Source organism: Mugil cephalus, chromosome 2 (assembly GCF_022458985.1).
Source record: "Mugil cephalus isolate CIBA_MC_2020 chromosome 2, CIBA_Mcephalus_1.1, whole genome shotgun sequence".
Classification (NCBI taxonomy): domain Eukaryota; kingdom Metazoa; phylum Chordata; class Actinopteri; order Mugiliformes; family Mugilidae; genus Mugil; species Mugil cephalus.
The window spans coordinates 4,995,381-5,020,673 of NC_061771.1; the positions used below are offsets into that span (position 1 = coordinate 4,995,381).

Genomic DNA, 25,293 nt, shown 5'->3' on the forward strand with positions numbered 1-25,293 from the left:
TTTTCTACCACATTTTTTCCGTCCCTTCGCCTGTCTGTTAATGTGCTTGGACACAGAGCTCTGCGAACAGCCAGCTTCTTTAGCAATCAACTTTTGTGTCTTGCCCTCCTTGTACAAGGTGTCAATGGTCGTCTTTTGGACAACTGTTAAGTCAGAAGTCTTCCCCATGATTGTGGAGCCTTCAGAACAAGACTGAGGAACCTTTTAAAGGCCTTTGCAGGTGTTTTGAGTTAATCAGCTGATTAGTGTGGCACCAGGTGTCTTCTATATTGAGCCTTTTCAGAATATTCTAATTTTCTGAGATACTGAATTTGGTGTTTTCATTAGCTGTCAGTTGTAATAATAAAAATGAAAATGAATAAACACTTGAAATATATCACTATGTGTGTAAGGAAAGTATACAGTATACAAGTTTCACCTTTTGAATGGAATTACTGAAATAATTCAACTTTTTGATGATATTCTAATTTACTGGCCAGCACCTGTATGTTGTACCATTGATCCAGGTGACCGGAGTCAATTTCCTTGTATGTGTTTACATACGATCAGAATAAGCTTTACGCCAATAATGCTGATTCTGTAAGTTCATTGCAAATGCACAGCGTGGCTTTTATTTTCTCACTTGCACGTTTGAGTGCAATAAATATGCTGCTTATTGCAGCTTAGTTTGTTAATTGCTGTATACTAACATACTAACGTGTTTTACTGTGGCATAAGAGATGAGTTTTGTTTTTGTTTTGTTTTTTAAATATTGTTCATGTGTGGACAAGATTTTAATGTTTTTGATATGCGCTTATTGTAAACCTCCACGAGGTGGCGCCATATCCCTCTGCTTTGACAACTTTGTTTTTACGGTGCACTGTTGGTTGTCATGGATTCAGTAAGTGAGGATTCTCAGCTAAAACTACATCATTTGAGTTTTTGATTTGTTGTTAATATTTCTCAGTTGTTGGACTTTTCTATTTGGTGGTGGAGCGTGTTGGTGCATGAAAGCACTATTGAGTCTGAAGTTACTGACGTGAAGAGTTCTGGTTTTAATTCAAATGCAGCTAATAGAGTGTAAAAGACAGTACTTCCCCCTCTAGCATTATTCTGGTTTGTCATTACATTTGTTTTTGCGTGTGTTCATGCTGTTTTTTCACTCAATAAATTTGAGAAGTTGAAAGTCTCGTTTTCTTATCTTCAGACATAGTGAGGTTTTGCATTCTGTCTTTGTGTTTTATGCAGTGTTTTTGAAAAAATAAAACAAAATAAAAATAATGGGGCTGCAGTTTAGTCGTCATGAACTCTTACTCTTCTTTGATTTGGGTCGCGGCTTGTCATTGAGAGGTGATGGTGGGTCCTTAACCCAGACCAGATGAGAAAAAACCATTGATGTAGAGCACTAAACAAGTCTGGTGTAATTGTAATTTATGTAACTTTCTGGTCATCACTGTGGTGCTGCGTTTTGTTTGGCTCATTGTCTATTAATCACTTGACACGAAGCGTGTTTTCTTGAGTAGTGCTGCTGCTGCGCATGCGTACCAACAGGCGCGCGCTCTCCGGCACCGCACGCTGCTCTTCCCTTTGTTCCCGTTCTCCGTCTCCGCGGAGGAGCCGAGGAAGTGGAAGAGCCTTAGGAAGAGCATGAGGTTGCGTCTGAGTGAAGCAGCAAAGAGAGAATAAAAAGACCAACACCTCGCAACAACTGCGACTCGGTTTCCATCGCTCGTTGTAAAGAACCGTAATATCGCGAACGTAATATCACTATGAAGCAAGACTACGTTATTATTTTTTTTCTTCTTTATGAACAATTATATTTGATTACCTTGACTATCAGTCTTGTCTATCATTCTTCGTCTGCAGTTTGTGTCACCTCGTGATCTGGCTGTTTTTGCCACATTTATCTACGGAGACGAACCCTGAGTGAGGATGGTTGTTCTGCTAATGGGGTGCTGTTTCCACCCAGCTATCCGTTAAGACTATACTTTCAGGGATCATTTCTATAGTTTCTGACTTGAGAAATGTGCTTCTAAAGTGTATGGTCTCGCTAACCACGATGATGAGTTGTGATGTTCCTTTCTGAGCGTGAAGCGGATGGAGAATAATGATTCAGTTCATATGTTCTCTATCATTGATGACCGTTCTTTACTTCCTCGTGGAGTATTGAGGAGAGGAACATGATCAGAGTGGTTATCGCATCTATGTTCAAGAAAAAAATGATTTACATGTTTAGTTAATGAGTACGAGGCTTTGCAGCAACGTATATCAACTTTGTCCAGTCTATTGAAAATAAGTGATTAAGTACCAACACGTGTATTGTGTGTGGATAAACAGTGACTAACCATCAAATAGATGCTGAAACAGATATTGATTAGCTCCTGGAACCTTTGATAGGATGACTGCTGTCAGTCCGATGCTGTCTCGACCCTGACTCGCTAGTTACCATTATGTCTGTTTTACCGGCCGCGCTACATTCGTTCCATGGACATTCCACAAGGTGGCGCCACATCCATCTGCTTTGATAGGGAATTCACTACTTTGGATTTACCTTCACATGTATGAAATGCGAGTGTGTAAAATGCATCTACCTTGACTAACGTTATTCATGCAATGGACCCCAAGGTACTTAATAAACCTCCCCCAAGATACTTGTACGAGTCCACAACTTCCACCTCCTCACCCTGGATGGTGACTGGGACAGGTCTCCTCCGATTCCTCCTGTAGTTCACCACCACCTCCTTAGTCTTGCTGATGTTGAGTTGTAGGTGGTTCCGGTTACTCCACTCAACAAAGCTCTTGATCAGTCCTCTGTACTCCTCCTCGTCATCATTGGTGATATATCCAACCATGGAAGAGTCACTAGAAAACGTTTGGAGGTGGCTGGTGCCAGAGTTGTAGCAGAAGTCGGAGGTGTAGAGGGTGAAGAAGAATGGTGCCAGTACAGTTCCTTGGGGCACCCCGTGTTGCTCGTCAGGACCTCAGATGTGCATCCATCCACCCTGACATACTGTGGCTGTCCTGTGAGCTAGTCCAAAATCCAGGCAGCAATGGAAGGGGGAAGTTGCAATATCAAACTAAATAAAGCACGTTCCTGAAATAATGATGCAGTTCCATGGTTCATGCCTTGCCTGCCTCCCCTTCTTGTGTTTTTACAATCAAAAACTAAAAATCTGATTTACATTTTGTTTCCAGAAGTTGGCAGAAATAAATAACATACTATGTTAGCTATCATGTTCAGATACAGTAAATTTTACATGCCACAGAAAGATATTTTATTGTAATTTGATAAAACAGGGTAGTCACATATATTCACAACCATATCACATTTGTTCAAGGCAGAGGAGGAACACAGTTTTTTTTTTCTTATAAAACTCAGTTTTGTTTCTTATAATACATTATTTTAACTTATCATGCCTCATGACAACAGAAGTACAGTTCAGCGCCACTTTTGATGAAACTGTACATCCAGCTGTTACCTAATGAAGTGCTGCCCTTGTGTGTTGCACCAATCCACCTGCTATTAATTTCATATCAATTTAGTCTTTAATCTTGAATTATTTGTCTCTCTGATTTTTTGTCAGGATCATGGAAGTTGCCTACTGCCGTGTAACTTTAAACAATTATATTTAATTAATTTTAGTAATATACATTTATTCATTTGGGTCTGTGACCATAGTTTTTGAATTGTTATTTACAAACAACCTTTACTATGTTGCATGTTTAGTAATTTGACATACACATAAATTAGTATCACAATACTGCAGAAGGCATTAGGTAGCCCTGGAATGAACGATGTAACCTGTATCACGTGGTTAGAGGTGAGGAATAAGGTTGTTTTTCTCTCCTGAAACGGACACTGTTGTGAATGAGATGTAGATTTGAGTTTGACTACAGTTAAGGTTAAACTTTCAGGGATCGTTTCTATAGTTTCTGACTTGACAGAAACGTGCTTCTAAAGTGTATGGTCTTACTGACCATGATGATGATGAGTTGTGATATTTTCTTCAGGTTGTGAATCTGATAGAGGATAGTGATTCATTTCATCATATGTACTCTATCATTGATGATTGTTTGCGTTTTTTATATAAAGTCAGGCTCAAGGTAATATGGTCTTAGTGGCTGTTGGATGTTATATATTGAAAAAAAAATAGTTTACGTGTGACTACACAAGCAACATAGACCTAAAAATAAAACAAAAAAGTGAAAGTTTTAGTCATGCACAGCAAATCACGCGTCGCTTGATATATTCTTTCACTCTCATCAGTCTTCTACAAGAGAACAACTGAGACAAATACTGACTGAATATCAAATTCAGTTACTCACATTGGCCACCCATAACATTATAACCCCCCATTCATAATCACTGCTCAAGTTGACAACACAGATGATCTAATTGTTGGATTTATTAGGCAGTCAGAAGCAGAAAAATGGGCAAGTGGAAGAGTTTGATCACTTTTGCCCCACTGACCCTAGTGAGGATTAAGCAGTAGTAGAAGATGAGATGAGATGAGATTGACAGTGACTGAACATTGTAGGGTCTGCACCATGAACCCTGACTGAGAATAATACTGCTGTGAATGAGCTGCAGTTTGAGCGCTGACTCAACCTAAGACTATACTTTCAGGGATCATTTCTATAGTTTCTGACTTGAGAAATGTGCTTCTAAAGTGTATGGTCTCGCTAACCACGATGATGAGTTGTGATATTTCCTTCTGAGCATGAAGCTGACAGTGAATAATGATTCATTTCATCATATGTTCTCTGTCATTGATGATTGTTCTTTGCTTCTTAATGGAGCAGGGATGAAGGGAATATGTTCAGAGTGGTTAATTCATGTTCAGAAGTAAATCAAACTTTATGTTAACAATGTGTTTCCTACAAAAATTATAACCTGAAGTACAAACAAAAATGGACACAGAACAAATTTGAATGGTGTGGGTTGGAGCATCTCCAACACTGCAGTTCTTGTGGGGTGTTTATTATTAATATTAGTTATATCACATTATGAAACACTTAAATGGTGCTGCTACATTCATGAGATGTGCTCTACAAACACAGACTGATATAACTTTTCACATGGCACTGCTGCAATTACAGATTATATGATGGATTTTAGCAAAGTATGCTTTGGGGTTCATTGGTAAAGAGGCCAGATGATGTACTTGTGTAACGGATTATGAGTTTTCATTACGAGATAAAAGTTTATCCACGGTTTTTGGATGGTTTCTTCTTTTACACAGCATTTCCAAACCGCTCACACTGCACAGATGAGGCTGGGGTGCACAGGAAATGTTTGGCTACTTTACCAAGTGTTTTGTCAGTGGCCCAGTATGTGAGGGAATTCATTTGTTTCCAGGGGAACGACGTCTGACAATTGCATTTGCCTGGCTCTGTTGGCTTCTTGGTCCAGAACGTCTGAAGGTTCTCAGTCATCCAGGTCGTGTTAATCAAAAAGGCATTTTAAAAAGGCAACCGGACTTGTAGAGTTTTGAGAAGACTTTCACCACTCATCCAAGTAGTTTCTTCAGTTCTAAGGGACTGGTGGGAAGTTGATGTTTAAACATGAAACTGTGGGTAAAAACCCATCAGAAACTTGACCTGTCTCTGTAAGATACTTCCCAGAACTGTCTTAGAACTGAAGAAGCTAATTGGACGAGCGGCAAAACATCTTCTCATAAACTCTACAAGTCCAGCTGCCTTTTTTAAAATGCCTTATGGATTCTTGGCCCAGAAGTCTCTACAGGTCAACTCCTGAAAAATATTGAAAATCATCATCACCAGAAACACCATTAGTCATGTCAGTCGATGGCTGCCGCTGCTACTGGGCATTGTTGTGAATCTGGTGAATCATGTCTTTGATAGTGTTTGGCTTCTCAGGTGCCTTAATGTCACATACCCAGGGAACACACGGCACCAGGATGCAGCATGGGGCAAAGGCAAGCTGGTGCTGGTGGAGGCAGTGTGAGCCCAGAAGACAGTGGTTACTGCTTTTCGTGATGGTCCTCTGACACATGCACTGTAGCTCATGAAGCAGTTGTTTCGAACCACTGTGCCGAAGTGTGACTCAGTCATGTGGCTAGTGAAATATGAACCGCTTTACCGCTCAATTCATCATCAAAACGCCGTGACTGGTTTGGTCGTCTCGGCTCTTTGGAAGAGCTGAGCTGAACCTATGAAGCAGGTAGAGATGGATTATAAACAGGATTAAAAACAGTTGATGTAAGCACTTCAACATGCCCAGTGATGCGAGTTAATGAAGACTCGTGGAGCGCAGCAACTGATATTACACAAGTAGGAGACCTGTGGTGCACCATGAATCCAGCAGTGCAGTAACACATTTGTGTGGCTGCGAATCCTGACAGTTTTGCTCATCATACTCATTTGAAATAAGATCACATTTACCATCTACTGAACGCCCACTCATCAACATCTTTTAAACTGTTGTGAATCATGAAATAAAATATTTGCTAAGACAAAATAATGCAGACGGCATGCTGACATTTATCAACACGAGGCTTCATCTTGTTGTGAAGTTTATTGAAGATAAATGAACTGAGCATTTGCTGTGGAAGATATGCTGGCATACACTAACTAATGATTAGACATATTACAGAAATAGCCTTAAAGAATTCAAAGTGTTTTTCTTCTGAAACAAACACTGTTTAGCTTCTGTACTTCTGAACCCTGAGAGAGAAGGACACTGCTGTGAATGAGATGCAGTTTGAGCGCTGACTCAACCTAAGACTATACTTTCAGGGATCATTTCTATAGTTTCTGACTTGAGAAATGTGCTTCTAAAGTGTATGGTCTCGCTAACCACGATGATGAGTTGTGATATTTCCTTCTGAGCGTGAAGCGGATGGAGAATAATGATGCATTCATTATATGTTCTCTGTCATTGATGATTGTTCTTTGCTTCTTAATGGAGCAGGGATGAAGGGAATATGTTCAGAGTGGTTAATTCATGTTCAGAAGCAAATCAAACTTTATGTTAACAATGTGTTTCCTATAAAAACATTACAACAAGGAACAAAATCAAGAGTTGCCATTCTGAAGGTACACATATAAATACACTGGTACATGCATACATACACAGGCACTCACACCAATATACACACTCAGAGTTGTCAGTGAGCCATAGCAGGACACTGAGGCTTGAAGCAAGAGGACGCTACCTTTGGGGGTGTCCGTCCACGCTGAGGATTCCCAGCCCGACCTGGGCAGAGAGGCATGCCCCACACCTAAGTGCAGAGCGTCCACCCACCCAGGCCGAAGGGACCTAAGGGACGACCCCAAGTGTGGCAGGCCCCCATGAGGAAACACTAGAGAACTAAAAGACTAAAATACTAAGATCTCATCTCAATCAAATCAAAGAACCTCAAAAGTCTTTGTTATGTTTTTGATATGTGGAATAAAAATAAACTCAGAGTCAAAAATCACATCCAGGTTCTTTACAGATTGCGAGAGGTTAAAATCCTGTAGTTTTGGTAGATGTTTTTCTCTCGGGCATTCAGGACCAATGACTAAAACCTCTGTTTTGTCCTGATTGAGCTGCAGGAAGTTTTCTGCAGCTGACTGGATATTTAAAATACAGTTCAAAAGGGCATCAATAAACCCTGTGTCATCAGGAGACACGGCAATGTACAGTAACTTTTATTAAGTGATAGAAACCACAACATTAAGCCAGTTAACAAAATAGTTTGTCTAATCTGTTGTTTTTCTGAGAAGTCAAATGGTGAAACCTCTGTCTAGGGTTTGTTTCAATGTTGTAATTCAATTGGTGTCTAATCGGTCAAACTACTAGATTTATTGTTTCTTGTGTGAATAATGCTTCTCGTCACAATGACTGTTTATAGCCTCCGTGTGGATCAACAGGAGCAGCGTCTATACTGAATTCAATCATAATTTGACTGTTTATTTTATGGATACTCAAGGTAATATACTCGTGCAATAAGTATGCAGATGACAAAGGGGATGAATGAAATGAAATGCGGCAACGTTTACTACTGAAAATAAATGAGTGAAACTATTGACAGTGACTGAACATTGTAGGGTCTGCACCATGAACCCTGACTGAGAATAATACTGCTGTGAATGAGATGCAGTTTGAGCGCTGACTCAACCTAAGACTATACTTTCAGGGATCATTTCTATAGTTTCTGACTTGAGAAATGTGCTTCTAAAGTGTATGGTCTCGCTAACCACGATGATGAGTTGTGATATTTCTTTCTGAGCATGAAGCTGATAGAGAATAATGATTGATATTATTATATGTTCTCTGTCATTGATGATTGTTCTTTGCTTCTTAATGAAGCAGAGATGAAGGGAATATGTTCAGAGTGGTTAATTCACATTCAGAAGTAAATCAAACTTTACAGTATGTGTCTTACAAAAAGTGCAATCCAAGGTGCTTCATACAAATAAATGCATAACAACATCAAGAACTGCCACCTCATATGTACATGTAGAAACACTCATACAGTAATTAAAATTAATTTTACTTCATCAGTTGTTCTCTGTTTATCTTTTAGCTATGTAGGGCACTTGTTTCACATCACTATCCAAGTTTGATAAGATAACACCTGTCTATCCAAAATGTTTTTCATGCATCTTATATACTCTGACTTGCCATTTATATACACTGGTAATAGATAAATTGAATTAAAATTAAATCCTTAACATGATAGTACAATTGCCTTAAATTTTTTGACTAACTGGTAAAATATTTTCTTGTTTTCCGAAAATGCATTCTGACACAACAGTCCTGCTCTTAATCCCTCTTCAGTTTATGTTGAAAGAGCTATAGATAGATTTTATTATCTATATAAAATTCATTTATTTATTTATTTAGATAAGTAAATTATTAAACGATTTAACACAATAGATTTGCTGTTAGTTTGAAAAGCTATGGCTATGGAGAAAACCACTCGTGTTATTTGGAAAAAAAAATGAAAACAGGAAGTGTCGCTTTACGTAGCATAACGTGACGTAATACGCAAATAAGTTGCTCAGGCTGTTTTTAGCTAGGTTGTTTTCCTCGTTTAGCTATCATCTGTCGCTTCGGTAGTATTAAGGACAGGGGCACAAGTACAAGTTTTGGTATAAAAGGAAACAGACTTTCATGCCGACTCATAAGGATATGCCAGCCGACTGTGTCACATAAAGAGAAAGTAAGACTCGTGTGGACAACAAATGAGACATTAGTCAACCAGCTAACGGCGGTTAGCACCACACAGCTCCACTCCACACCGTGGGCTCTGCTTATTCTCACTTTCTCTTCCATTTCTCCCTCGTCTGTAGTCGACCTCTGTCTTCTGTCACCAAGTGGTTTCGCCAGGAGAGAATGAACTGGCTCTTCCCCTTGTCCAAAGGCTCTGGACCTATCGCTCCTCTGAACAGCCTGCAGCAACAAAGACAGCGGCAGATCGAGTCGCTCAAAGCCGCTCACCCCAGGTAATAAAACGGCACCCCCGTCAGCCAAGAACCCGACCGGGGGGTGTCCATCTCCTGGTTAACGTGGACAAAACTGTCACTATTAGCACCTTTACCTAGGTTAATTTCAGAACAGACTGGTTCCGTTTACACTGTATTTTGTTTACCCAGCGTAACTACTGCCCAAGTGACTCGGTACAGTCAGAAGAACGCTATGCTAACGACTAGCATTGAATCTGTTGTGGTTGATTTGTCTGCTGGTAAAATGTCAAGATGTTGCCTCGTGGTTTTATGTGACCCCGGTGTGGGCTTTGACCGGCTAATGTTTGCTAACCTGTCCCCGTGGCTAACTGGCTAGCTGTAGCTCGCCTGTGTCATCCAGTGACAGTCACAGCGTCTATTTTTAGGGCTGATTACTCAGGTCGTAGCTGGCAGGCCACGTCTTGTGATCGTTTCAGCATGTTTGTCACGCGTGTAATATCAGGATGAGCCCCGTACTCGGATGTGGAGATTAAAGCATTAGCATTTGTTTACCGAGTGGCTCTGTATCCTCAGTGACACTTTGTTTTTGTAGTCATGTAGACATGAACCGCACACAAACAAACTGTCCCACTGTTAGGCAGATACATTAAATCCCAACACTTCCCTCCTGATAGAAAATATGCTGAGTGTGACAAAAGAAATAGGATTAATCGCTTTTTGCGAAGGAATCTTGCGTTTCAAGAGCAACTCATGTGATATCAGGGGCTAATGTGATGTGGTGAATGCTACTCACACTGTGACGTTGCTGAGGAAGTTGAATTAGTTGGAAAGGGGAAAAAAGCTAAAACAATTTTTTTTGAGTGTTCTTGAAGATGTTTCCCGACGCATCCAAATAAACTCACAAGAACTAAAGAAACTACTTGTGTGGTCTTTAAGGAAACAATAGTGAGTTTTGTATGTGCCATGGTTTTGATGACTGCTAATCTTCATAAACATTTAAAATTTCCTTTGCACGCAGTTCTCATCTTTGCAAGAAAAAGCTATTTATTGGACTAAGCATTTTTTTACTGTCAAAACTTCTGAACTTATATAAATGGGGTTAATGTTCACCATTAGGGCGGTGAACATTAAAGTCCCTTCTTACCAGCACTGGTGCACATTCCAACATAAAGAAAACAATAGTAACAATAGTAATGAGTAACCTTTTTGACGCTCATATTTTTATGTCCGATATAAGAACATAAATGCCTTTGTGCCATAACATTAATATAGTTTCCAATCAGTATATGCTATTTAGTGTAATGCAGCTGTGAGTAAATATAAACAAATTACAAAAAATAGCTTTAAGGAGCAACAATTACATGTATTCATTGTACAGTAAAACAACATGTTTTATGAAACCAACTTAATTGGCTATAAACTTCCACTTCACCATGAACAGGTTATTCTTTACCGATACCTGAAAATTTTCTGCTTCATAACATTAAATATTCTTCATAAATCTGTGAACCACACGAGACTGAAGTACATTAGTTATGACACTTTGTTATAGTGTCTTGTCTAAGAAGTTTAAGTCTAAGTAGAGTTATTCGATGAGGATTCATCTGTCTCTCAAAGCTGGCTGAATTTTCCTAAACATCTGCAGTGTGATATATTCCATAAATATTAACATTAAGACAGTTTAATAACAATTCTGTTTTCCTTTTTCTTCACAGCCTTGCAGAAATCCAGAAGGATGTGGAATACAGAATACCATTCACAGTCAACAACTCCACCATTAGTGTTAACATGTGAGTACATCTTTGTACGTGTATCAGTCAGCCACAGCATTAAATCCACCAACCTGTGAAGTGAACATCATTCGTAATCTCAGCACAATGTTATGCTCTTCTGGGCTTTTGCCTGTTCAATGCTTTTTGATAGCGTCTACCAAGTGGAAACACCTCAAAATGAGCTGCAGTTTATGAGATCCTCTAACCTCTAACCTGGTCATCTAGCCCGAAGTAGCCTAACAAGATGATCAGTGTCATCAACTTGACCAGTGATTATGTCACAGTCCATCAGTCACTGCCTGGTCACAGGTGTGGATAGAGTTCTTTCTGTGGCTTGAAAGCATAAATAGGACTGTCAGTGTAGTGTAGAGAAGATAGCTTGGCTCCAGAAAACCTTTGTTCTCTACCACAAGGGAAGCTGTGGGCTGATCATCCAACACCATAAACTCTGTAACCATGTATCTGATTTCTTTTCCTTGACGCTGTCTCTGGGAAACTCTGAAAACACTGATGCAATGTTTACAGCGGGTAAAATAAGTGTTGAACACATCACAATCATATAATAGTAAACATATTTCTAAAAAGTTAAGTGTCATAATGTAAAATAACAGGGAAAAAGTACTGAACATGCTTACTGACATTTGTTTAGCACTTTGTAGAAAAGCCTTTGTTGGTAATGAAGCTTCAAGACGCCTCCTGTATGGAGAAACTAGTCTCATGCATCACTCAGGTGTGATTTTGACCCACTCTTCCACACAAACAGTCTTCAAGTCAGGTGATTGGCTGGGCCGTTCTAGCAGCTTTACTTTATTTCTCTGAAGCCAGTTGAGAGTTTCCTTGGCTCTCCTCATTTCATCTTCATCATTCTGTCACTATGCTGTTTTTGGGGTGATGTGCAGTTCATGTTGTCCTCCAAACATGTTGTGTGTTATGGCGTCCAAAGAGTTAAACTTTTCTCTCATCTGACCAGACTATGTTCTCCCAGTATTATATATACAGGCTTGTCCAAATGTTGTTCAGCAAACTTTAAACGAGCTTCAACATGCTTTTCCTTCAGAAATGGAGTCTTGTGTGGCGAGTGTGCAGACAGGCCCTGGCCTTTCAGTGCATTGCTTATTGTTTTCTTTGAAACAATTGTACCTGCTAATTCCAGGTCTTTTTGAAGCTCTCCATAAGTGGTCCTTGGCTCTTAGACAATTCTTAAAAAGATAATTCTTTTCACTCTGTCAGAAATCTTGCGAGGAGCTCCTGGTCGTGGCCAGTTTATCTAAATAATGTTCTTTCCACTTCTGGATTATGGCCCCTACAGAAGTTTAGAAATCCTTCTGTAACCAATCCATCAGAATGAAACAATACGTTGCAAATGTCTTGAGAGAATTCTTTGCTTTTACCCATCATGAGATGTTCCATGTGTGACGCCTTGGTAATGACACACCTTTTTATAGGACATCAGTTTGGACTGAACCAGCTGATATTCATTTGCATTGACAAGGAGCAGGATGGTTTTCTGATCACTGATAGATTTCAGATGGTGTCTTGGTTTTCCATGCCTTTCTCCACCTCCTTTTCTGTGGGTGTTCAATACTTTTTCCCTCTGTTATTTTACATAATTACACATAACTTCATTTGTTTTGGTTTCTTTCTATGTATGGATTACTTGGGTTGTTACCAACACCTGTTGAAAATTTCATGTCAATAGCACCTTTAGAAATATGTTTACTATGAAATATTGAGATGTGTTCAGTACTTAATTTACCCGCTGTATATCACAAGATGATGATGTTTTTTTTTTTTTCTTTCTTCCAGTCTGCTGCCTCCTCAGTTCCCTCAGGAGAAGCCGGTGGTTAGTGTCTACCCGCCTGTTGGTCATCATTTAGTCGACAGCAATAATGGCACCATCATCACAAGCCCCCTCATCACTAATGTAAGTAGTTGTCTCAGGTCTGTGCTATGAAACCAAAAAAGTAAACCTTCGGCCATTTTGTTGGCTAGATAGATGGCTGCGCCTTATGCTATGCCTGAGTTTCAAGTAAGCTCCATAAATCAGCATTCTGGTAAGAGCAAGCTGTAAGGAAATACTGTGAAATCCCACATCTGACTGTAACCGAAAGTGAAATAAATAAGGCACAGTGAGGGGGGTTCCCAAGCAGAACAGTAAGTGCAAGACTGAGACATGTGAACAGTCAAAAGCCTTGTGCTGTCTCAGAACAGAGCCTGTGCTCGGTCTGCATCGTCTAAATACTCTGCTTGTCCAGGAAAACAAATCAGTTCTATGATCTGTTATAATGTTTCATTTCGATACATTTTGGACGTGTTATTCGTCTCCTGTGTTTCTATTTCCAGCCCAAAATGGAGATTGGGAGTCTAGGAATCTGATCATTGAATAGCTATAATAATTATAGTATTCATGTTTATCTGAGTTCTTTCAAAAAATCATTCTCATGCTTTGAGTGAGCCATTAGTATCATATTCCAGTAAGTGTTAAGTTTTTTGTTTGTTTATTTTCTGTGTGTAGTTTGGGATGCACTCTGACCTGGGTAAGGTCGTTCAGAGTCTGCTGGATGAGTTCTGGAAGAGTCCTCCTGCCTTGATGTCCTCTGGCTCTGCTGGCTTTTCATAGTACGTGTCCTCTTGCATTTATTGAAAATATAAGGCTCTCGCTTCAAAGCACTTTGTCTCTGTTCATGTCTTGATTAAATATATTTTACTACATGCTTTAGTTTGTGGCACATGTGGCTACTAGCTATTAAAACTGTGCAATGACATTCATTCATTCATTCATTCATACAGACATGTTTTTATTTCCTCCCCCAATAACCCAGCAGTATGTACAAGCCATCAGGCATGGCTCCTTACCCAAATCAGGCTTACCACTATGGTCCTCGCCACGTGGGTCCCAGTCAGACACCGCCTACTGGTTCGGGTCCGGCTCCAGTTCCCATGCCGCACTCAGGGGTGGATGGTGCCCATGGGCCCCCTCGAGCTCCTGCCCCGTATGGACTGATATCTGACCTGCCATTACCTGTACCTACTGGAGACTCACAGGTACGCAGATGGATGGATGGATGGATGGATGGATGGATGGATGGATGGATGGATGGCTAATGTACCCATCTGGTTTTGTAACTAACATTGTTTTGCTATTATTTGACTTAACCCGAAGGCACCTGACATCCCGTGTTTTCTGTTATGAACACACTGAAGGAGTACTGCTTGCTTTCAGTGCAGATATTTTTTCCTTGATCTGTTTGATTCAAGCACATCTCTCTCTCTCTCTCTCTTTCAGGCTGGACTGAACGGACACATGTACAAGATGCCTGAGATTCCAGAGTCTTTCCCTGAACTCTGTGACTTGAAGTAAAGTATTTTGGGAAACTGTCAAATGTTTAAAGAAGTTATAATGTGTGTAGGAAAAACTGGCTGATTGTGTATTTTCTTGTTCTCTTTCCCTGTCTTATGTACCTGCGTGTCCACCCCTTGATTCTTCCCTCCCCAGTCTGACAAAGTTGTCAGAGATGTCTGAAAATGAGGATGTGTTACTGGAGTTCTTTGTGAGCTTGCCACAACTCAAACAGATCACCAGCGATAAAGAAGAGCTGGTCACCAATATAGTAGACATGGCTAGTAAGTTCCTCTCCTGTTCCAAACGGAAAATACAGCGACTCTTTAAACTTGAACCCTAAAAGGACCTGAACATCATTCTGTTGTCATTTACAGAGAAAAATCTTCAGATGGAGCCGCAGCTCGAAGGAAAAAGACAAGAGATGCTCTACAAGGTCAGTTCTTTCATCGCACCTCGTCCTTTCATGCACACTCATGCGCAGCGAATGCATTCATGCCATTGTCTTGCTGCTCATGATGTGCATTTTTTGTTTTGTTTCGTTTTTGTGCTGACAGTATGAACAGCTGACTCAGATGAAGTTGGCCTTTGAGACAAAGATGCAGAGACAGCATGAACTCAGTGAGGTAAGTGGCCACGCTCGTGATGTTGTGGTTCCATTGATAGAGAGGTTTAAAGCAGAAGCATGGATTTAGATTGAAGCTTGTCTTATATTGATCTGTTTGTTACAGCAGGGGAAGGGAGATGGAGAGAGGGACACGGCTATTAACTGTCTAGCACACAAATACATGAGTAGTAAGAGACAATTAATAAGATAAAAAAAACTAGAGGATAGGAGCTCAGTGTGAGTGGGAAGAGAATAGAGGACATGTGCTTAGTATATCATCTCCCAGCAGCTTAGGCCTATAGCAGCATAACTAAGGGGGGGTTAGTGTATGTATCATGTAGTTGTTGCCCTTTTAACTGAAGCCAAACGTGACTATGGAATATACTAATTAAAGGAACCAGTACTGGTATTGTCTCTTAATACTTCACTTTTACTTCTTTTGTGTTTCACCAGAGTTGCAGTTTAAGCACTCTACAGGCTCGGTTAAAAGTTGCAGCTCATCAGGCAGAGGAGGAGTCTGAGGAGACAGCTGAAAACTTTCTGGAGGGACGCACAGACATCGACGAATTCCTGTCCAACTTCATGGAGAAGAGAACGGTGAGAGTAAAGTACAGTACTTATATGGACAGTACTGAGTGTGAACGTTATCAGAAGTACATGATGTAATTAGAAGATTAAAGTGGTTGTTGTTATTCTGCAGCTTTGCCACAGCAGACGGGCCAAAGAAGAGAAGTTGCAACAGTCCATTAACACACATGGACAGTTTTCTACCAGCCACTAGAATACAAGGTAGGACACACAGGTGGTTCTCAGCTGAGTTTCACAACAAGCAGAGCTCATGGTTGCTGTTTACGGTTTTACTTTTCTCTGTTTAAATCTAGGAAATCGTATTAAAATCGTATTAAATCTCATCTGTGCTTTCTGCTCCTCACATCGTACCTTTGTTCCACAGGTTTGGTGTTCTCTCAGCCAGCTGCTGCCAACTAAAAATAAAAAAGACTACAGGGGCCGAAAAGCACACACAGTCAACGATGGGCACTTTGGAGAAATAGGAAGAGAGGGGGCTAAAATCAAAAAGCCTTTTGAGTTCAGACGTGATATTAAAAAAACAAACTGCTGCCGTTCGATCGTGTGAGGGAAAGATGGAGAAACTGCGTCACCACAGGAAGCCAAAACTGTGACAATAAGGAAGTTCCAGTAACATTTCTAAGTTGATCACATTGTGGAAGGTTTTGTTGCACATTCTGTTTGTGCAGTTTTGGCTTCACAGTGATGACAGGGTTGTGTTTCTTTCTTGGAATAGCTGAGGAGCAACACCTGCACTTGATCAGAGTGTTTGCTGATGTGAACGCATTTGGAAGACAGTACAAATTGCTTAGTACTTGAGTCCCAGTCTTAATTTTTCCATGCAGTGAGCAAGTTAATATCACAATCAGATTGTTGTGAAATGCTAATGTCAGTGTCTGTACTATCCATCCTGAGCTCACTGTCCAGTCCTTGCTTCATGCTTCACACAAAGACCCTTTTCCTACTCGACAGAGATACGGTGCAAACATTACTAAGTGAATTTTCCTGTTTACATTGAAAAGATTTAGACAAATCTTACCACTGAAAATGTCACAGTAATTAATGAGCACTTCACTTCTCTAGTAGTTAACTGTAATTAATCTGGAATTTCCCAACAAAGAAGAAGCAAGGACAGGGCAGTGTTATCATGAGACCTTTAACTTGGGCTGTTGAAATTTAAACTGTGCGTTGATTCGTGGGAAATGGTTGATTCTGATCAGTGTGTTTGCATAAACATTTATAATTCAGTTGGCAGTACTCTCACAACCTTCTCATAACCGTGTAATAATTAATCCTCCGTACATTACAGTCAGGCATCTTTAGAGTACTGTATATAAATCCTGCTTGTTGAAGATCTCTTTGTAAACAAGACGCTAACAGAGTTAGCGGTTGCTTTCCTTCTTTATATATAATTTTTTATTAGCACTGAAAACACCAATGGCACCTCTTACATGTTGTCTAATTCAATGTTTTCACTGGTCAGATGTTTCCCGCACGTTAGCACATATTATTACAGACACTAACCAGGTAAACTAACGATGTAAACTCTAATAATCTAAATTGTCTGAATGGTCGGACTAGTACACTGAATTATTTGAGTGGATGCAAACATACTGATCACCACTTCGCCCTGAAATTCACAGTGACTATAGCTGGATTGTTTTCTGACACCTTTTTGAACTTCAGATGACAAGCCTCAGAGGATATAGGATAATGGTGAGGAATATTAGCTTAAACGCTGCAGTAAAACCCGATGACATTGGATACTGTATTTAAATAATGTTAATAATAGGCTATATTATAATCAAAGACTCAGACACCTTGTATTATATGTTCTTATTTAATTTGTTAGAGTAATAAAGCATTTAGAATAAATCATGTCTGTGCTTTTTTTCAAGAATTACTATTTGTGTACAATTAATTCAGTACATGAGCCTCGTACAACGCTGCACACAATAATTCACTAGAAGTTAAAAGGCACACCAGCCAAACATAAACACTGATAAGCAGCAATTCATACTGACCCATGTAACACTGTTTCACACCAGCACAATGTTTACATCCCACAGAACACTCAACACTTGGAAGAGGACATGGATGCGTTACAGTCATGTATACCTTGTTTTAATCTGTGTCTGACTGGACACAAGATTCAGTTATATTATCAGGATCATGTACATTTGTCCCAATGTAAACACTACTGGTTGACTTGTTAATCTTGTCCTGCTGCAAAATATTTGTTCCCAAGTCCAAATAATCAAATCCCTAGTTGGCAGAATAATTTGAACCATTTCCTCTCAAACAGTAGGGCCAGACGCTTAACTCAGAGCAGCCAGTTTAATGAGCCAGAGACAGATGTTTATTACTGTGATTCCACAACTGAAGGTGGATCAAGAAAAATTGTTTTCTTTGGGATAAATGACTGTCATAAATATCAAAGTGTGGCTTTGGTTGGTCTTTCTACTGCGTGTTGTTCTGTGCTTAATCTTCCACAACAGCAGGGGGCAGAAACGCAACTTACTCCAACTGCTGGGACTCTACAAGCAGGACGAACAGGAAAGCTAGCGATGGGATTTCAGCTCAATTTGTAGCGAATCGACTCATTTGGCTCTTCTCACCATTTATGGCTTTTAGTATTCACTCAAATTTACCAATGTTTAACCTGTGTGTGTGTTGCTATTCAATTATTTAGTGTCCAAGACACCATTCCCTTTATGGTTGTATTTTTGTATAAAACCAAAACAAAACCAAGCCGCTCGTTAGTGGAAAGGAGCCGGAAGGAGCCGAGTCAAAGAACCGACTCGTTCGGACAACACACTTCACTAAACACGGAAGGCGGTGAGTTCAGGCAGCAGGACTGAGGAAGTTGTTTTAGCTAAACTCGGGGGGAATTCGAATTATTTCAGTGACAACTTCTGCTGAACTGGACAGTTTTTTAACCGGTTAACTGGTCAGATCTCCACGGTGTCGCAGGTTAGTAAACGGCTCTCGGTTAGTTAACGTCTGCAACGTCTAATGACAAAAGTAACGTAGTAGAGAGACACCCTCTCTGTCATTGTTGTACCTTAAACCACACAGGCCAGTGTCAACTCACACATCAGTGGTCTGGATTGTGCTGCCATGGTCATCAAAAAACAACCTCAAGCTATGTTCAGTTTATAACAAATAACACTCTGCTGCAACAAATCCTCCCAGCATGAGGCCTAGAATGAGTTGTTTGTGGTAGTTTTGGAGGATTTAGATGCGATTATTTTATTCGCCACATGCAGTTACAATGCACAGTAAAAGTACTATTGTACCTGCAGCTAGTAGCAAGAAAAATGACTGCAGTAGAAACAGTAATAATTTCACACAGCACAAAAATATATATATATACATCTAGGTATCAATGTATAACTGAGAAAAATAAAATATAAACAGTAAATTTAAAGGTGGTAGCTCGTATACATGAATTAACAATATATTAAAGCGGCTGCATGAATAAAGTGCAGTAATGCAGTAGTACTTAAGTCCGGTATTGCTTTTTTTTTTTCTTTACTTTTTCACAAATGATTGAATGAATTGAAATAGAGCAGGACATTCTTCAGGTTCTTAGATGTTGTTGATGTTTTTCCCCAGTCCCAGGCTCTTCACCTCCTCTAAACAGACCAGTGAGAGCGACAGGGTTTTAAACCTACTGAGAGGGCAGGTTCACCAGAGTTGAAGTGTTAAGCTGTGTTAGCCTGGTTTATGGTTCTACGTCAGATCTACACTGCAGCTGTGCTGTAGGCTACGACTCCTTACCAAGGGTATGCATGTGACACCACCGCAAGAGGAAGTCTCCGTGGTTACGGCCACTGAGTGGCAAAATGTCAGTGACAGATGAGCATGGAGATTAGCTGCATTAGTTTGAATCACAGGCTTTAACACATCTAAACTGTAAAACTAAATACAAAATAAATGGAGAAGAGCTGTTGTGCGATTGACTGTACCAACAGATTTGAAAAGCAGTCGGAGATATATTTTTACAGATATCTGCCAACGAAGTGGACCAAGCTGGAAAGCCCTTTTCCTGGTGAAAGCACCGTATCATTTGACTGCAACTAAGCTATTGCTGTTTTCAACAATGAGCCAAACAACCTCAAAAACAGCCTAAAGAAATGAGTGTACACATTAGTCTATCGGATAAGACGTAAAATGTCTTCAGGAACCTCTTGCTTGTCCAGTTTCTCTGTCCAAAGCTGCAGTTGCTTTAACAATACTCTGCGGCAGATGACGACAGATTGACAAATATGAGAAATGATTTAATTCATTAATCTTCATTAAACAAATGGAATCGTTGACCAAGTTTCATTGTAAAAATGACAGGAAAGATTAACATCAGTCATCATCATTATTTTTAGCCATCTTTTGTCTGAAACCTCTTACTCGAAGTTTGTTGTCCTGTACATGTTACAACAGTATAACTTTAGGAGTGATATCTGTTGAGAATCATTGCTCCATGCCTTGTTAAGAGGAGACTGTGTAACAGCCATGACTCTGTGTTTCCAGAGACATGTCACGGCAGCTGGGAGACAGCCACCGGAGGTTTCTACAAACCGTGATGGCCAATGGCATCATTGATGAGCAGAGGGCGCACACACTCTATCAGCACTGCTGTGAAGTACACAACAGTGAGTCATTGGTGTTGCACAGTCACATTTTTTGGTTGATCGTTAATCCAGAATAAACAGAATTTTAATAGATTTTTTTGAGTCAGGGGTCAAGGTCTGTGTAGAACCCCGAATGAAGAGAGCAGCATCGTTTTGTTTTATTTCAGGTTATTTCAGTTCAGATGAACTGCAGTGCTTCCTTTTATCCTGTGAATTTATGTAAATTACTCACCACCTGACTTTAACGCCGAGAAAAGGTGTGCTCTTGGCCTGGAAATGATCTTGAAATATTAAAATGTCCTTATTTTGAAGACCCACTGTGAAGAATTTAAAAAGCTCTGGGATGAAAGGAAAACAAAATGTGCGATCAATGAAAGTGTTTCACTGTCTTTATCTTACTGACACATATAACACTGTCCATTTCACACTAAACTGCTGTACAAATTTGGATGTCCTTGTTACAGGGATGTGTTTCACTCAGAAAGACTATTAGTGGCACTGATCTTTTGTTGAGACTAACAAATATTGTTTTTGTCTTTTTTGCAGCACAATATTCCCATGACAGACTCGACGATTTTATCGATTCCATCAACTCCAAGCTGCAGCCAATGTTCATGCAGATTAGAAAAGGGATGTCTGAAGACAATGGTCAACAGTACTATGCTTTGGTTAGTGGCTTTAACTCTAGGCTCAGGTCTGTTTCTGGAGCTATTATATGTTTATTTTGCTTTGTTTGTGTTTGGTTGGGGGGGGTCATTGTAATATTAATGACAGTTTCACTTTAATGTGTCCAGGTGAACATGGCTGAAACTGATGTCACCAGGATGTCGTCAGACTTTGCTGAAAATGAACTGGAGCTGTTCAGGAAAACGGTCAGTTAAGTTATGCACAGAAAGAAAACCTGCGAAGCCGCACACTGTAGACACATCTGTCAGACAACTTTACACAAAAGTTGCTTGTCTATTTAAATGTTTTGCTTTAACAGAAATGAAACCCTGAAACAACTCTGCATAAAATGCACGGTGAAACAAACCAGTGTAACTACTAAAACTACTGCTTAAGTCGGACCTGCTCTGTTTCAGATGGACTTGATTGTGGGCTCTGAGAATGGCAAGGCCTCCTCCACTGATATTCTGAACAGCACTGACACCATGACCACCAAAAAACTAAAAAAGAGCGAGACGGAGCATCTGTTGAAGCGGCTGGTGCAAGCCAAATGGCTTAATGAGGTAAAACGCAGTGTCTCCAACAGCATCAGTAAATGCCGATATCAATCTTAATCTCAAATCTCAATTCTGTTCTAAGAATCTGAACACTCAAATGCACAAAAGTATTTTTGAGTAGACCAGCTGATCAGTGTGATTCTGGAGAGGTCTGCTCAATATGACTTGTTTAGCTCTTCATAGCCTCCCACGCAATAAGAAGCCTTCCACTTTTTAATATATATAAGGACTACTGCCACCTGCTGGTATCAAGAGAAGGTATAAATTTCTTTTCCCACATGCACAGAACATAAAGCCAGCCTGCTTGTTAGCTATAGTCTTTGCGGTGTGTTCGAGTGCAACTTTCTGGCCCAGGCGCAGGCGAGTTGATGTGCCGGCCTTAACACCTGGTGGTTTTTAACAACACTATGGTGTGCCCCTGCCCCACATTAGTGTAGAAACACAAATACATGAAATATAAACAGCAAAAAAACAAGGCAGTCGTGATTGCAGCTTTAAAGACTTGACAAGTGTACACAGTAATATTTCTACATTTACAGTCTGAAGTCTACTAACCGAATGGAACCGGAGCACCTCACATTCTGTATCAATGTCTTATTTTTTACCCCAATTTGTTGATTTATTTAGTGTGTAACTAAATGCTGTTTATCGACTTAGAAACGAGGTGAATACACCTTATCCACCAGATGCATTGTAGAGATGGAGCCATATATTCGCGCAATGTATCAAGACCAGGTCAAAGTCTGCCACATCTGTCACAACATCGCTTTCCAGGTAAATGTCTCCTTTTTTCTATCTTACAGAAACCTTCTAATATCATGCAATATGTAATATGCGAATGCAAACTTCTGTATATCAACATTTAACATTAATATTAATATAAATATAAATATCACATTTTATAAAAATTGAAATCCTTTGTTCGGGGCAGTTTGTAAACATGTGAGCACTGAAAGTAAACCTAGACTTGCTCTGGTAGTAACATAGTGTGTAAAAAATTTTAAATAATCACATTTAAAATATTTCTGCTTTAGACACAGATGCAGTTAAGGTTAAATGTAAGGCACATGTGTAACTGTGTTATTGCTTGACAAATGTAGCTATGGTGACACTTTCATCTGATCTGAATTTTTATTTATTTTAATTTTTTTTTGTAATTTCAGTGCCAAATTTGTGAGAATCCTTCATGTGGTATAAAAATACACAACCAGTGTGTGGCCAGATATTTCAAAGGAAGAGTGGAGCCACGGTGTCCAGCTTGTGATGACTTTTGGCCTCATGAAATCCCTGGTAATTATCCATTGATGCGTGACACGCAAAAACAGCCTTAAATGTTCTCTACCGTTATAAATGTGATTCCTATTCTTTGATTCAGTTCATATCCAGTATATGTGATTTGCAAGCGAGGAACCAAAGGGAAACAGCTCATGTACAATCATTGTGTTCTTTGTTGTTTTTCCTGCAGAAGTCAAACGGCCCCATTCACAGTCCAGGAGATGAAGAGTCCAGTATCAGCTGTGCTCACTGTTCACTCAAAGTGTATTTTAATTGTTGTATATTTTTAAGCCGTTTTTTATAAACCAAGTTGTTAATAAAACATTTTATCGTCACTTTTTCAAAACTGAAGTCGGTTATTTCATTAATGTCTTTATATTATTTCTATTCACACATTTTAATTTTTCACATTTGTGTGTGTCTTTTTCAACATCATGTCAGCGCGTTCCTCTTCGTTCTGTTTCTGTATGAGACTATAAATACAGTGTCTGTTAAATTCTGGAGAAATCAAATGTCCGTTATTGTAACAGTTTGTCACACAGTGATTCATTCTCTTTCCTAATAATGATGAGGGTAGTTTTGGACATCAGTTCTTCTGAACAATTTCATGCCAAAGCAACGTTAAAATGTTGAGGTAATGCAGAAAGACGGGTCTGCTCAAAGGAAGAAATGCATGATTCAACTAATGTTTTATGATATTGCTGTTTTTATGTTGCTGTGTAATCAGTCGTATAAGATGTTATATAGATTAGAAAGTGATTTAAAGGACCAGAAAAAATTAAAACAAAAGAAAAAATGTAAATCTGTAATGTTACCGCAAATCTGGAATGAGATGAAGAAAACCAGCTTGTCTTCATTTTCTCACCAGATAAAACCATCAATTAAACCACTTTGTAGTTTAGTTGCAGGTCCATTTTAAGGCAAACAACTAGCCACTAATTCGAGCCACCAGTGGTTTCAATTTCTTACACTATGACTGAAACATATTTCTCTTCCAATATGCATAGTGACTTCAGAGTATATTTGCCTGAGAGGAGCCCTGATGCTGTATCTTCAGAGTGACAATGAACCAGATGGCTTTTCTAAACCATGGATAGAAAAAAGCATATATGAGCGGGTTCAGACAAGAATTAAAATACAGCAGCCAGGACACGATGGCCCAAGACGAAGCACTGTTGGAGGTGTCCTGTCCCGCAAGAGAAGGATAGTAATATGGACAGAAACTCAACAAAAACACCAGGATCACAATACCCAGAGTCCTGGCTGCCTTTCTCTCCGATTTCTTTGCCGTGATTGTGACTGTGCCGGCGGCAACGGCTGTAACGTGAGACTGCACGGCACGAGCCTGAGACACGGCCACCACGAACACTCTCGAGTACAGAACGAGGATGACCGAGCACGGGCCGATGAAAGTGAACACAAGGTCGACGGCTCCGGAGACGTAGTTAATCACCACCAAGCACTCCCCGTAGCAGGAGTTGTATCGGTCTGGCTGCCTGAGATGGTCCTTTAATATTAGACCGTTGTAGAGGAGTGAACAGGCCCAGCACAGACTCACAGACACCTCGGCTCTGCTGTGAGTGATCGTGTTGGCGTACTGCAGAGGATGACAAATAGCTACGTAGCGATCTATGGATATGAGCACCATGTTCCCCACAGAGGCCGAGGTGAGCGTGAAGCCAATAATGTAAGACAGAGCGCACATGAGGTCGCCCAGCAGCCAGCAGGCTTCTATGAAACGCACCGTCTCCACCGGCATCACCAGCAGCCCCACCAGGAGGTCGGAGACGGCCAGGGAGAGGAGGAGGACGTTGGTGGGGGTGTGGAGCTGTTTGAAGTGGGAGATGGAGATGATGACCAGCAGGTTGAGAGCTACAGTGAGCACAGAGATGGAGGAGAGCAGCGTGTAGAGGAGGACGGCGTCAGAGCGGGGACGCGTTGGACCCCTGCATGATGAGTTCAGGAGCTCAGGGTAGCAGAGTTCAGCTCTGTCCAGGGTCGTCATGATGCAGAGGAGACGTTGACCTGCTGGGTGAAGGAGTTCTCTGTTCTGACCAACACACTGCACAGCTCATTTGTCTCTGATGGAAATCCCTGTCCCTCCTCAATTGGCTGTCCTCTGCTGAGCATAATTAACTCCCTGCTGCATCCCGTCTATCTCTGTGCACTCCTAGTTTTTTTTTGTTTTTTTACATCTCTCCCCTTCCTCAACCCTCCCTCCTCTCCATTTTTCCATCCTCCCTTACATCACCATTTTGGATGATGTAAGATGTGGGTTTTGTGTGTTCTGTGAAGTGTGTAATTCTCTACACCTGACCATCCTGTCAAATGATTTACCGGGAGCACTGACACGTTTTTAAACCAGAACCAGAAAAAGGACAAAGCTCAGCTAACAGACCCTTCTAACTGTTCCACGCGGACTGTCCCTTAAATAGTTTTAGTAGGGTTGCTCTTCAATTCACACCAACTGCTGTGTGATTTG

General features: G+C 40.3%; 3 protein-coding genes and 5 non-coding genes across 11 annotated transcripts; 7 read left to right on the forward strand and 1 right to left on the reverse strand.

Annotated features, from left to right (window-relative positions):
* Positions 1-1,957: 1,957 nt before the first annotated feature.
* LOC125004818 lies at positions 1,958-2,173 on the forward strand. The gene has a single exon (XR_007112394.1). It is a non-coding gene; the product is annotated as a small nucleolar RNA U3 (small nucleolar RNA).
* A 1,705-nt stretch (positions 2,174-3,878) lies between these two features.
* On the forward strand, positions 3,879-4,102 carry LOC125004806. Its single transcript, XR_007112384.1, has one exon. It is a non-coding gene; the product is annotated as a small nucleolar RNA U3 (small nucleolar RNA).
* Positions 4,103-4,590: 488 nt separating this feature from the next.
* LOC125004805 lies at positions 4,591-4,809 on the forward strand. Its single transcript, XR_007112383.1, has one exon. It is a non-coding gene; the product is annotated as a small nucleolar RNA U3 (small nucleolar RNA).
* Positions 4,810-6,722: 1,913 nt separating this feature from the next.
* On the forward strand, positions 6,723-6,940 carry LOC125004819. The gene has a single exon (XR_007112395.1). It is a non-coding gene; the product is annotated as a small nucleolar RNA U3 (small nucleolar RNA).
* Positions 6,941-8,107: 1,167 nt separating this feature from the next.
* LOC125004820 lies at positions 8,108-8,326 on the forward strand. Its single transcript, XR_007112396.1, has one exon. It is a non-coding gene; the product is annotated as a small nucleolar RNA U3 (small nucleolar RNA).
* A 645-nt stretch (positions 8,327-8,971) lies between these two features.
* On the forward strand, positions 8,972-17,557 carry vps37a (VPS37A subunit of ESCRT-I). Of its 2 annotated transcripts, none has more exons than XM_047579308.1 (13): positions 8,972-9,152; positions 9,283-9,435; positions 11,112-11,186; positions 12,975-13,092; positions 13,684-13,787; positions 13,991-14,213; positions 14,455-14,525; positions 14,665-14,792; positions 14,886-14,944; positions 15,066-15,134; positions 15,569-15,712; positions 15,816-15,904; positions 16,068-17,557. In XM_047579308.1, the coding sequence occupies exons 2-12, from the start codon at positions 9,326-9,328 to the stop codon at positions 15,894-15,896; spliced, it is 1,182 nt and encodes a 393-aa protein (XP_047435264.1). In that variant the 5' UTR covers positions 8,972-9,152; positions 9,283-9,325; the 3' UTR covers positions 15,897-15,904; positions 16,068-17,557. The 2 variants fall into 2 exon arrangements, with proteins under 2 accessions (XP_047435264.1, XP_047435265.1); XM_047579309.1 differs by having other exon boundaries at positions 13,994-14,213.
* A 930-nt stretch (positions 17,558-18,487) lies between these two features.
* nsmce1 (NSE1 homolog, SMC5-SMC6 complex component) lies at positions 18,488-23,157 on the forward strand. Of its 3 annotated transcripts, none has more exons than XM_047578731.1 (9): positions 18,488-18,655; positions 19,301-19,470; positions 20,213-20,334; positions 20,860-20,981; positions 21,108-21,185; positions 21,396-21,542; positions 22,194-22,310; positions 22,700-22,826; positions 23,002-23,157. In XM_047578731.1, the coding sequence occupies exons 3-9, from the start codon at positions 20,217-20,219 to the stop codon at positions 23,034-23,036; spliced, it is 744 nt and encodes a 247-aa protein (XP_047434687.1). In that variant the 5' UTR covers positions 18,488-18,655; positions 19,301-19,470; positions 20,213-20,216; the 3' UTR covers positions 23,037-23,157. The 3 variants fall into 3 exon arrangements, with proteins under 3 accessions (XP_047434687.1, XP_047434684.1, XP_047434683.1); XM_047578728.1 differs by having other exon boundaries at positions 19,301-19,370; XM_047578727.1 differs by lacking the exon at positions 19,301-19,470 and having other exon boundaries at positions 18,499-18,655.
* Positions 23,158-23,823: 666 nt separating this feature from the next.
* On the reverse strand, positions 23,824-24,900 carry LOC125004406 (trace amine-associated receptor 13c-like). Its single transcript, XM_047578974.1, has one exon. The coding sequence runs from the start codon at positions 24,814-24,816 to the stop codon at positions 23,824-23,826; it is 993 nt and encodes a 330-aa protein (XP_047434930.1). The 5' UTR covers positions 24,817-24,900.
* Positions 24,901-25,293: the final 393 nt, after the last annotated feature.

Excerpts from the sequence above, each read along its gene's own strand:
- LOC125004406 (XM_047578974.1), bottom strand. The coding sequence starts at position 24,816 with ATGACGACCCTGGACAGAGCTGAACTCTGCTACCCTGAGCTCCTGAAC.
- nsmce1 (XM_047578731.1), top strand. The coding sequence starts at position 20,217 with ATGTCACGGCAGCTGGGAGACAGCCACCGGAGGTTTCTACAAACCGTG. Across the intron at positions 20,335-20,859 it reads CTGCTGTGAAGTACACAACA|CACAATATTCCCATGACAGA; the intron begins GTGAGTCATTGG and ends TCTTTTTTGCAG. Across the intron at positions 22,827-23,001 it reads TTGGCCTCATGAAATCCCTG|AAGTCAAACGGCCCCATTCA; the intron begins GTAATTATCCAT and ends TTTTTCCTGCAG.
- vps37a (XM_047579308.1), top strand. The coding sequence starts at position 9,326 with ATGAACTGGCTCTTCCCCTTGTCCAAAGGCTCTGGACCTATCGCTCCT. Across the intron at positions 13,093-13,683 it reads CAAGCCCCCTCATCACTAAT|TTTGGGATGCACTCTGACCT; the intron begins GTAAGTAGTTGT and ends TTCTGTGTGTAG. Across the intron at positions 14,793-14,885 it reads CAATATAGTAGACATGGCTA|AGAAAAATCTTCAGATGGAG; the intron begins GTAAGTTCCTCT and ends TGTCATTTACAG.